At 35.0% G+C, this 13,549-nt stretch overlaps 1 protein-coding gene across 1 annotated transcript in view; it reads left to right on the top strand.

Moving 5' to 3' along the window:
• Positions 1–13,549, top strand: part of LOC102851360 (calcium-activated chloride channel regulator 4-like) — a 43,820-nt gene that overhangs the window by 23,735 nt on the left and 6,536 nt on the right. Inside the window, exon 9 of the mRNA XM_006898234.1 lies at positions 10,425–10,537. Within this exon, the coding sequence (XP_006898296.1) occupies positions 10,425–10,537 (113 nt within the window). The remainder of the gene's footprint in view (positions 1–10,424; positions 10,538–13,549) is intronic.

Genomic DNA, 13,549 nt, shown 5'->3' with positions numbered 1-13,549 from the left:
AACATATTTTATATAGTGCCTGAAGATAAGCACTCCCAGATTGAAAGACACTCAAAATGTGACTAGGCAGCAGCTTCCTTCTCAGACAGTGTATTGTAATGACAAGGTGGAGTACAATTTTTCACCTTATAAAGGACCTTTACTTGCTGATGTGACAAGGCTCAACAGGAGGGGAAAGACCTGCAAACATCCAATAATAATTGAAACGTGAAGTGTATGGATCCAGGAAAATAGGAAGTCGTAAAAAAGAAAATGTTGTTAGGTGTTGTGGAGTCGAGTATGACTCATAGAGACCTTATGAACAAAAAATCTAAACCCTGTTCTATCCTGTACCATTCTCACATTTCCTGACACACAAGAGTCCACTGCAGCAGTCACAGTGTCAATCCAACTAGTTGAGGATCTTCCTCTCCTTCACCAACCCTCTATCCTTCCCAGCATCATGCCCTTCTCCAAAGAATAGCACCTCCTAGCAACATATCCAAAGTATGTGAGGTGAAACCTCATCCTTCTTGCCTCCAAAGAGCCCTCCAGCTGTACCATCTCCAAGATATATCTGTTCATTCTCTTAACCATCCATGGGATGTTCAGTGCTCTTCTCTAACACCACAGCTCAAAAACATCAATTCTTTTTCTGTCATCTTTATTCATTGTCTAGGTCTCAGATGCATAGCTAGTAGCTGGAAAGACTATGGACTGTAAAACACACACCTTAGTTCTGAAACTGACATAGCTACTTCTCAATAATTTGGAAAGGTCCCTAACTGCAGATTTTCCCAGTACAATTCATCTCCTTATTTCCTGAGTGCTTATACTAAGGTTGTTAATTTGGATCCAAGCAAGATGAAGCTGTTGACAGTTTCAATCACCTCTCCATCCATCAGGGCACTACCTATTTGTCCAGTGATAAGGATCTTTGTTTTCCTGATATTGAGACACAGTTGATACTGAAGGCTGCACTCCTTAATCTTCTAAAACAAGTGTTTTAAGTTCTTGTTAAAAAAGAACTACAAAAAAAATTTAAAAAAATAAGAACTACAATGTGTGAATATTGACATACAGGGTATTAGTGAGATAAGATGACCAACTCTGGCTTCTTTGAATCAGATAATCTTATGGTATACTATGCAGGGAATGAAAAACAGAAGAAGAATGGTGTTACATTCATAGTCAAAAAGTCAATGTCAAGTTCTATCCTGAAATGTAATGTGGTGAGTGATAGGATAATATCCACACACATACAAAGAAGACCTGTTAACACAAATATATATAAAATATGTGCTCCTACATCTAGGACCAAAGAGAAAGAAATTGAGAATTTTTACCAAATCTTTCAGTCCAAAATTGACTGAACATGCAATCAAGATGCATTAATGATAATTGGTGACTAGAGCAAAAATAAAATAGAACACATAAATTAAAATACATAAAAATTTATATACTAGATATTACTGAGTTGAGATAGACTGGTATTGGTCATTTTGAATCAGATTATCACAACTATATTGAAAATGACAAGTTGAAGAGGAATGCTGTGGCACTCATCATCAAAAATTACTTTAATATCACCATAAAAGATGTGTTTTAAGATATATCCTAAAGTACATGTGGTGAGTGATTGTATATTATCCATACACATATAAGGAATACTTGCTAAGGCAACTAATATTCAAATATACTCATCAACCATAAAAGTAAAACTGAAGACATTGAGGATTTCTTTTAACAATAATTGGTGACTAGAATGCAAAGGTCAGAAACAAAGAAGGACTGATAGTTGATAAATATGGCCTTGGTCATAGAAATGAGGCTAGGAATAAATAATGGAATTTTGAACAGTGAATTGACTAAAAAAAAAATTTAAAAATATGCTGACTATACACATGGACTTCGCCTGACAGACTGTACAGGAATCATACTAACAACATCTGTGGAAAGAGGCTCTGGAGAAGCTCAATATAAGCAGTAAAAACTAGTCCTCAGGCTGGCTGTAAAAAAGACCATCAACTATTCATATGCAAGTTAAAAATGAAGTTAAAAAAAATTAAAAAGTGTCCACAATAACCAAAATATAACTTTGAATGTATCCCAACGGAATTTTAAAACTATCTTAACAATATATTTGACAGACTGAACGCTAAAAACTAAAGAACCAATGAGTAGTGGAATGACATCAAGGATATAATTGATGAACCAAGTAAAAGGTCATTAAAAGACGGGGAAGAAAGAAAAGATCAAAATGGATGTCAGAAGAGAATCTGAAACTTGCAATGAGAATGAAAAGAAGTCAAAACAAGGGAAAGAATGCTGAAACAAGAAATTTGAACAAATGATTTCAAAGGGCAGCTTGTGAAGACAGAGAAAAATATATTCAAGAAGCTGGAGATAGAAAAGCAAAAAGGAAGAGCACATTCAGCATTTTTCAAAGTGAAAGAGCTGAAGAATAAATTAAAGCCTAAAGTCACAACACTGAAGAATTCTATAGGCTTAATTTTTAATTATGCAGGACACATCAAAAGAAGATAGAAGAAATATATAAAGTCATTGTACCAAAAAGTTGTCACTGTTACAAATCATTTCAGAAAGTAGCATATGGTCAAGAACCAATAGTAATGAGGGAAGAAGTCCAAGCTGCACTGAAAATATTGGCGAAAAATAAGACTTCAGGAATTGATAAAATACATGTTTCAAGAAAGAAAGCATCCTTGAATGTATTGTGCCAAGACATCTAGAAAACACCTATCTGGCTAAGAAGCTGGAAAAGTTCCTTATTTGTCCTCATTCCCAAAAATAAGGTGGCCTAAAAATGTGGAAATTTTCAAACATTATCATTAATATTGCATGCAAGCAAGATATTGCTGCATGTGAAAAGAATTCAAAATTATTCAAATATCACTAGGAAAAATGTCTATGACATAGAACTGCTAGAAATTTAAGTCAGACTTAGAAAAGGCCATGGCACCAGGGATATCACTGCTGGTGTTGGAAAGATCTTGGCTGAAAGCATAGAATACCATAGGAATGTCTATTTGTATTTTACTAACTATGCAGAGACATTTGACTGCATGGATCACCACAAACTATGGCTAACATTGAGAAGAATGTGAATTCAAGAACACTAAATTGAGCACATACAAAACCTATACATAGAATACAAAGCTATTTTCAAAAAAAGAACAAATGAGATGCGGATAGTGACACAGGCAGAGAGTGATGCATGCAGAAAGTGACATGCACAGAGAGCAACACACACAAAGAGTGATGTGTGCAGGAAAGCTGGAATTTGAGTAAGAATTGTTATTAAAACAATTTGTTTGAGAGCCATGGGAGCATTGAGCCTCAGCAGGGAGCAGCAAGTTGCGCCAGAGCCTACCCACCAAGAGCAAGTAGGACAGCAGGAATTTGAGTGAAGTACTTAGGGGCAAATAACTGCTGATTGCTGGACCACGTGGGACCATTTCACCTTAACCAGGAGGGAGTGCAACAGCTAGAGCTTGACTGATGTGGCAGATCCAGTTTTCAAGGGGAAAACTAAGGCTTTCTGGTTTTCCATTCAGGTTTTCCCAAATGCCTCCCACCCTGTGCATCTGCATGTGTGCACCCCCCCCCCACACACACACACCACTGTGTGCATCTGTGTGTCTGTCCACCCTACATATATCTGTGCTTGTGTGCCTACCCAAATGTCTTCTGAAGCAGTGACTTCAGATCAAGAACTTATTGCCTCAGGCACAGCAATGTCACAAAAGATACAGGCTATTTGACATCCTACAAGACAAGATGTCACCCTCAAAAAGTGACACAGTGTCAATGGATTTCCTTAAGCCAGAAAGTCAAATGGAACTTTCTGACCCAAAATTTAAAAGAACAATGATGAAATATTTTCAATGGGTGAAAGACAAACTTGAAGACTTATAGGACGCTGCAAGCAAAAACTAGAGGAGCTTAAAAATGATATCTAAAACAATGCAGTAAAACAAACGAGGCATTAGAGGCTCTGGAAAAACATGAAACCATAATAAAAAAAAATATAAGATCCAATGTTTCAGATGCTGTCAACATGACAGAGGGACGTATGAACAATGTTAAGAGATGGAACACAGAACTAGTGAAACAGAAGAAAATTGTCACAATTGATCTGTTAGAACAAAAAGTAGAATTAAGAAAGAATAAAAAAGAAGAAAACATACAAATAATGTGGGGCACCATCAAAAGAAGTAATATGCACATAATCAGAATCCCAGAACAGGGAGAAACAAGTAAAGGCACTGAAAACGTTGTGGAAGAATTACTAGAAGAAAATTTCCCAGGCATAATGAAGAATGAGAGATTATATATGTAAGAAGCTGAGCTAACACCATATAGTACTGACCCCAAAAGAAAAACACCAAGGCATATAATAGTCAAATATGCCAGAATGAAAGATAAAGAAAGAATTATGAAAACAGAGAGGGAGAAACAAAGAGAGCAGATAAAATTAAGTGCTGATTTCTCAGGAGAAACCACACAAGCTAGAAGGCAGTGGATTGGCATATATCTAACACTCAAAGAACACAACTGTCAACCAAGAATACTGTACCCAGCAAAACTGCCCATCAAATATGAATGAGATATCAAGATATTCCCAGAAAAACAGACCCTAATGGAGTTTATGAAAACAAGACCAGCATTGCAGGTAACACTGATAGACATCCTTCTTACAGGGGTGCCACAGAAAGCAGGATGGACCAAAGTAACTAGCAACAACACCAAAAGGTATTCAACAAAATGAAAAGCAATAAAACCTTGACTATTAATAATCACACTGAATGTGAATGGTTTAAATACACCACTGAAGAAAAAAAGAATAAACAAATACTTAGAAATGCACAACCTACTGAAACTGACACAAACTGAAACGGAACACCTGAACAGATCTATTACAAAAGAAGAAATTGAAAAGGAAATAAGACAACTTCCAGTCAAAACAAAAACTCTGGAACAGAGGGTTTTAAAAGTGAATTTTATCAAACCCTCAGTGAAGAACTGTCACCAATTCTACATAAACTATTTCAGAAAATATAAAAAAATTGGAATTTTCCCAGAATATGAAGCAAATATATCCTTGAAACCAAAGCCAGGTGAAGAGACCACCAAAATAGAAAACTATAGGCCAATATATCTCATGAACATAGATGCAAAAAACCTGAATAAAATCCTGGCCAATAGAATCCCATGATACATTAAAAAAATAATAATTCACCATGACAAAGTGGGATTCATAACAGGTATGTAAGGATGGTTAAACACAAGAAAAACAATCACTGTAATTCATCACATTAACAAAGTAAAACACAAGAAACACATGATCCTATATATTGATGCAGAAAAAGGCCTTTGACAAAATCCAATACCCTTTCCTGATTAAAACACTTAACAAAATAGGATTAGAAGGGAATTTCTTCAACATAGTAAAAAGTATATACGCAAAAGTGAGAGTCAACATTGTTCTCAATGGGGAGAGATTAAAGACATTCCCCTTGAGAAAAGTAACTAGTCAAGAATGCCCACTATCACCTTGCCTATTCAATATTGTATAGGAAGATTTAGCTATATCAATAAGACAAGAGAAGGAAATAAGAGGTATCCAAATTGGCAAAGAGTAGGTACAATTATCTCTCTATGCAGATGATATGAGAGTATACTTAGAAAACCCTAAAGACTCAGCAAGAAAACTACTTGACATAGTTGATCAATTCAGCAAAGTGGTAGGATACAAGTTCAACATACAAAATTCAACTGAATTTCTCTAAAGTGACACAGAGAATACAGAACTGGAGTTAAGAAAAACAACACCTTTTACAATAGCTAATCACAAGATTAAATACTTGGGTGTAAATCTAAACAGAAGCCCAAAGGATCTATTTAAAAAATTTTACAAAACCTTTGTTGTTGTTGTTGTTGTTATGTTCCATTGAGTCACTTGCGACTCATAGTGACCCTATGTACAAGATCCCTAAACCCTGCTCTATCCTGTGTCAACCTCACTGTCTCTGCCACACCAACTCCTATTACCCCAATCACTGAATTGATCCATCTTATCAAAAGTTTCCTCTCCTGCACTGTCCCTCCACTCCCCCAAACATGATGTCCCTCTCCAAGGACTGGTCCCTCCTTGCAACATGCCCAAAATATGTCAGATGAAGCTTCAGAATACTTGCCTCCAAGGAACAGCCCAGTTTCACCCTTTTCAGGACAAACCTCTTTGTTTTCCTAGCAGTCCATTCAATACTCTTCTCCAGCACCACAGCTCAAAGGCATAAATTCTCTTTCTATCATCCCTAGTCACTGTCCAGCTCTCTGATGCATTGCAGACAATTGCGAAGAATATGGCCCAGATCAGGTGCACCTTAGTCTCCAGCCTGATGTTGTTGCTCTTCAGTACTTTGGAGATGTCCCTGACAGCTGACTTTCCCAATGCAATTTGTTTCTTGATTTCCTGGCTGGTGGTAACAAGAGTGTTGACTGTGAAGCATAGCAAACTAAAACTGTTAACCATCATTGTTGCTGTTGTTGTTGTTAGATGCTGTCGAGTCGTAGATGACTCATAGCAACCCTATGGATGAAAGGCCTGAGCACTGTTCGTTCGTACATAGAGTTTCTGAAGGCGAGCCATTTTGGAAGTGGATGCTGCTCCTGCTTCCGGGCTTCCTTATCACTTACTCCTTACAATAATCTTGTGATGAAGTGTTTTACAAGAAATAAAAACAGACCTGGGGAAATGGAAGTATATACCTTGCTCTTGAATAGAAAGACTCAATATTGTGAAAATTAAAATAATACCAAAGGCAATTTACATGTTCAGTGCAATCCCAATACAAATACCAATTTCATTCTTCAATGAGATGGAAAAGGTAATCTCCAATTTCATTTGGAATGGAAAGAGACCCTGAATAAGTAAAGCAATCCTTAAAAAGAGAAACAAGGTAGGAAGTATCTCACTCCTTGTTTTCAAACCCTACTACACTGCCGTGGTGGTTAAGACAGCATGGTACTGGTACAATGACAGACACATAGATCAATGGAACAGAATTGAGAACCCAGAAATCAGCCCATCTACCTATGGTCAATTGACCTTTGACAAGGAAATTAAACCAGTGAAGTGGGGAAACAACAGCTTTTTTAACAAATGGTGTTTGCAAAATTGGAAAACCATTTGCAGAAACCTCAAACAAGATCCACACTTCACTCCATATACAAAAACCAACTCAAAATGAATAAAGGGCCAAAGACTAAACCCAAGGACTATAAACTTCATTAGAGAAAAAGCTAAGAGGAACACTTGAAGCTCTATTTCACAACATAAACAGTATTCCATGCATTCTGAAAGACCTAGAACCAGGAGAGGGTAAAATAGATGTATGAGACTTTCTGAGAATCAAATCCCTATGCAAGTCCAAAATATTCTCCAACAGGGTAAAAGGAAAGCCACAGGCTGGGAAAAAAATATTTGGTAGTGGCATGTCTGATAGGGATTTATATCTAGAATTTATAACTTACTTGAGCACCACAAGAAGATAAAGGTAAACAACCCAATTGCAAAATGGGCACAGGATATGAACAGATAGTTTATCAAAGAAGACATTCAGATGGCAAACACATGAAGAAATGTTCAAAATTCCTTGCTCTAAGAGAGATACAAATCAAAACAACTATGAGATATCATTTCATACCAGTAAGAATAGCAAAATTTAACAGAACAGCAAGCAACAAATGCTGGCGAGGTTGCAGAGAAACTGAAACTCTTATTTACTGTTGGCATAGTGTAAAATGGTGTAACCACTCTGAAAGGCAATGTAACACTTTCTCAAAAACTGGAAATAGAAATACCATTTGATCCAGCAATTCTACTTTTGGAAATATACCCTAACGAAACCAGAACTGCCACCCAAGCAGATATATGCACACCCGTGTTTATTGCGGTTTTGTTCACAATAGCAAAGAGTTGGAAACAACCCAAGTGCCCATCAACAAATGAATGGATAGAGAAGCTTTGGTATATTCACAAAATAGACTACTATGCTGCATTGTAAAACAAGGAACTCATGAAATATTATACAATATGGGTGACCTTGGAAGACATTATGCTGAGTGAAATATCTCAGTTCCAAGAGGACATATACTGCATAGTGTCACAGCTGTAAGTGGGACTAAGAGGGGATAAATAATGTATACTGCATGAAACAGATAAGGAAGAAAACTGTTTAGAAGGAATATTTGATTAGGTATTATTGTCATTACAAGAGTCCAGAATAAAAGGTGCCTAGTGAATGGGTTGGAGGGTTAGGAGGGATTGTATCACAATAATTTTTTTTCTTTTCAAAGTGAACTGGCATGGAGGTGTGGGCAGGGAGGTAAGTGCGCAACAATGAATGAATGGAAATCCAACATCTCTGGAACCTTTAATTAAAATAAAAAAAAATACTGTTGGTTTCAAAATCAGAGAAGGTGTGATTCAGTTTAACCCTTTCTCTATAATTATTTAATCTATATGCTGTGCAAATAATTTGATAATATGGACTATATGAAGATGAATATGCCATCAACAAACTGCATATGCAGATAACACCATCATGCTTGCAGAAAATAAAGAGGACTTGAAGCACATACTGCACCTGAAAGACTACAACCTTCATTATAGGTTACATATCAATATAAAGGAAAGAAAAATACTCACCAGTGAACCAGTAGGCAGCATCGTGATAGACAGAGAAAAGATAAAATTGTCAATTCATTTCACTTGGACTCACAATCAACACCACTGGTAGCAGCAATCAAGAAATCAAAACTCATATTGCATGGGGAAATCTGCTGTCATGGATGTCTCCAAAGTCCTGAGGAATAATGATGTCAAAGATTAAAGTGTGCCTGATCCAAGCCTTGGCATTTTCAATTGCTTCCTTTGCATATGAAAATTGAACAGTAAATGACAGAAGAATGGATGCTTTTGAATTGTGGTGTTTGTGGAGAATATTGAATATCTCATAGAATGCCAAAAGAAAAACAAATCTGTAGAAATTAAAACCAGAGTGTTGTTTAAAGATAAAGATGGTGAAACATCATCTCACTTACTTTGGGTATGTTTTCAGAAAGAACCAGTCCTTAAAAAACCTCATGCTGGGAAAGGTAGAACATCAGCAAAAGAGAGTAAGATTTTCAATGAAATGGACTAATGCAGTAACTACAAAAATGGGCTTGAGCATGATAGAGATCGTGAGAATGGTGCAGGATAGAGCAAGTTTCAGATCTGTTTTCAATAGGTTCCTTATGAGTCATAGTCAACCTGACGGTACCTAACAACAGCAGTTTTCATACTTTTAAATTAGCTTTGAAGTTAATTTTTACACTTCACTTTGTTACTGAACACAAGGCATTCTTTCTGTAGTCAATCATCAGTAAGACAGATGGATTGCAATATCCAGAGCACTTTATTGCAGATCTAGGAAAACAGTGAGATTCTTCTCAAAAACTGCTTTCCAGTCTAAGGGTGGTCATCAGTTTTTATGCTTGAGTTAGGTATTACAGTTTCTAGAAAAAGTTTATGATATGGTTTGTGTATGACTGAGAAAGACATCTAAAGAAATAGATATTAATTTAATTACATATAACTTGAGAAAAAATATCTTCAAAGAGATAAATGCTGATCCAATTATAAATGTTGTTTTTGTAATGTTCCATTAAGTCACCTGCGACTCATAGAGACTTTAAGTACAACAGCTCTGAACTCTGCTCTATCCTGTGCCAATCTTACTGTCTCTGACACACTTACCCCTATTGCCCTGAGTTAGTCCATCTCATTCATCAAGGGTCTTCTGCTCTTACGCTGTCCCTCCAACATTCCATGCATGATGTCCTTCTCCAAGGACTGGCCCTCCTTGCAACATGCCCAAAGTATGTTAGAGGGAGCGTCAAAATCCTTGCCTCCAAAGACCAACCTGGTTTCAACCATTGCGGGACAAACCTGTTCATTCTCTTAACTGAAAAAAAAATCTTCAAAGAGATAAGTGTTAATCCAGAAAAGGATTGCACACAAATGAGAAAAACAGTTTCAAAGAGGTGAATACTGATCCAAGAGTGAGGCATTTTATTTTTTGGTAGACAAACAGTTTAAAGTACTTTACATGACTTAAGAAAGAAAAATAGAGTTCTAGGGCAAAGGACCAGTTTTGTAGGCTGAGGGCAACTAATGTTAATTTTACAGTTATACCAAATGTTTGAACAATCCTGACTTCATCAATACAACCCTATCAATCTCAGCCTATTTTAATAATACTGAGACAATTATGTTGTTTATATTTTATTTTTACATTTGTTACACTATTAATCACTAAAATACCAAAGATTTTGTTTTAAAAAGTGCCTTTGTTTATATATTTACATTTCAGGAGGACATCATCTACTTGCTACAGATAATTTGGAGAACAATGGCCTCATAAATGCTTTTATGGCCCTTGAATCAGGAAACACTGATGTCTCCCAGAAGGCTATTCAGGTCAGGGTTACTAGTTTTGGATTTTTTATTTGCATTTAGTAATAATAACTTAGACAAATTTGCTGTTATATAACTTGAATAATTTCTTTTTCTCCTGGCAAAGGTGGTATGATGATTTTAGTTTATTTATTCTTACTCTTTACAACTTTTAACCTTTCAATTGCAAAATACACTGCTCTTCTTAATCCATTTCACTACAGCTGTGTATAGTGAGCTCTGGTGGGTCTATAGGGAGTTGCTCTGCTAACCCAAAGACTGAGCTTCTCAGGATTCTTAAAACCATCAGTGGCTCCAATAGAGAAAAATAGACAATATCTTTCCATACAATTTACAGCCTCTGAAAACCCACTGGAAGGTCAGCTATGAGTAGATTCCAAGCTGATGGCAATGAGATAGCTGAGAAAGATTTTATTTCATTTTAACTTTTATAAGAAATAGAAATGATATAGTATAACCCAATTATATAGTCAAATTAAAGTTTATCTGTAAGATTATATTAAATTATTTAAAAGTAGATTACAAATTATACCAAAAAATGTGTACAATTAATCTTATAAATCCACTTTATCTTATTTTTGCATATTAACAGCATTGCTATTTTCTGTTACATAACTGCAAAAACTTTACGCAAATTTAGATTCTTTCTTAAAATTCACACCCTATGTACAATGTCAGTTCAGCCTACTGACTCTTCCTTCAAAATGTTCTTTACAAAAGTCTGTTGTTCTCAATATCTATTATTATATATTTTTTTGGAATCCATTCAATTTACCTGTTATACAAAGAATATTTTCCATCTTCATCAAGTTACTGCCTACTTCAAATTTAAATTATTTATTAAAAATATTTTTCTCTACTATCTAACTATGAGGATTACAGAGGTTTATTTTGTATATGTTAATTTGGAGATGGAGGTAACACAGCATTTGTGTATTTATCTGGAGATCTAATGAGTAGAACTATCATGAAAACTAGATTGCAAGTTAATTTGTAGATCTAGTAATTTAGTCCATGAAGATAAATTGAATGAGAGAGGTTCATTTTTAAGTTTCCCACCCAGTTGAGTCAGAGAATGTTAATATTTCTTGTGGCAATTAAAACATAAGAATAAATAACTTATTTTGATTAAATCATTTAGTCTTCCATTTAAGCTTTGTTAATTTGAGAAAGTGGTACAATGCTCAAATGTAATTATCAAAAAGGCATTTACTAATATAAAAAAGGATATGATAAATAACCTACTAAGCAGCCATTTGATAAAGGAAGTGCACAGCATTCTTTAAATGATTGGAAAGATCAGAAATTTTTATTCCTTTCATTTGAAATGCTTATAATCAGTTGTTAAGTTAGAAAATAATAAAAGAAGGCATTTTAAAACAAGCTTAGTTTGAATTCACATGAATTTTTGTGAGTAGGATTTCAGGGAGTATAGGAGTCAGTTAGAAGCATGTTAAAATAATCTAATATGAATTACTAGGACTGTGAACTCAATGATGATTACTAAGATAAAGAAGAAAGTCAGCACCACAAGTAATACTTGCCTAGAACTTCTTTGCAGCCAAAATCCTGTAGCTTTCCTATTCTTTCCTAATAGAAAATACAAGAAAATAATTCATACTCATAATGTATTTGAAAATAATACTTCATCCATTCAGAGATATGTGCACTTAACAGAGGACTGGGATTTTTATCAAAATATTGATGTTTCCATGGTAGAATTTTATCTTTTCCTTCAGAATTGGTATGAAGATACTTAGAGCTTTTAATTAATTTGGAGTAAAGTGAAAATTCATATTATTCCTGAAATTAGTCTCAGAAGCTTCTTCTTGGACCATAGATGAAGATGGGTTTTACAGACTAAAATTTTTCTACAAATATTTTATAAAACTCTTTGTCAAAGTTTCTTTCAGAGAAAGTGCTATTTTTCACTTCCTTTCTAGGATTCTAAGCTTTTGAAAACTCAGTTTTCCCTTTTCTCTTTTGGTTAAACGTATTTATTGTCCAGAGGATATATAGTCTCTCATAAAATTATTTCAAAATTTCTCACCAGAAAAAGGTCAAAGAATTATTGACAAAATGATTACCTTTCCTCATTTTCTCTTTAAGGCTATCCTTACTTTACTCAAATGTTATAGAGTTAGATATAGAATATATATGTCTTTACATATCTATTTATATATTACCATCCAATCTATTTAAATTCATCGAACATAGTAGAACCGCCCCATAGGGTATCCAAAGCTGTAATCTTTACAGAAGGAGAATACAGTATTTTTCTCCTTTGGAACAGTTGGTGGGTTCAAACATTTCTAAGAGCCAAGAACTTAACTACTGGGTTGCTAGAAAAAAAAAATACTCAGGCCATTAGGTTTCCTTTGAAACATCATGAACGTGCACAAACTAGAGGTAGAACATAACGTGCATGTACACACACACATACATTCCAACTAATTTTTTCATTTTAGCACCCTTCTGTGCTAAAACTTGGAAGAGTGTTGCCAAGAAAACTGGTAAATAATAGTATCATATGAATTCTCAAACAGTAAAATCCATGTCTCTAATGCTCTTCTTATATTTTTCTCATCTTCAAATCCTGTATTGTCTAAATTTTTCTGACTGAAACTGTCACATCTAAGGTTGACCATAAGAGTCCATAGTGTTAAGGTTATATAGCACTTATAAACATCTTCTTAGGACAGTCAGTTCCATACGGAAAAATACTGCAGAAGATGATTGTTGTAGAAATAGAAAGCTAACTAGTAAAACATGTATGAGGAACCTAAGGAAGAAGAAAGTAGAAGCAGAGGGGTGAGAATAGGCAGAGTTAATCATAGGGTCATACAATTTGATGGGCTGAGGAAGGTGTGGGTAAAGGAAATGGGAAATATTTGGTGTGGAAAAAGAGTGTATATGAACTTTGTATATAAACCAGTATAAACTAAAAATTTTATTTAAAAATTAAGACAAAAAATATGCTCTTATCTAATAATTTTTCAATATATTTAAACAGCTTGAAAG

This window comes from Elephantulus edwardii, unplaced genomic scaffold (genome assembly GCF_000299155.1).
Source record: "Elephantulus edwardii isolate Elephantulus edwardi_28Jun2011 unplaced genomic scaffold, EleEdw1.0 scaffold00224, whole genome shotgun sequence".
In the NCBI taxonomy this organism is placed as follows: Eukaryota; Metazoa; Chordata; class Mammalia; order Macroscelidea; family Macroscelididae; genus Elephantulus; species Elephantulus edwardii.
Note: the sequence above shows the minus strand (reverse complement) of the source record. Positions and strands in the feature narration are given on the sequence as shown.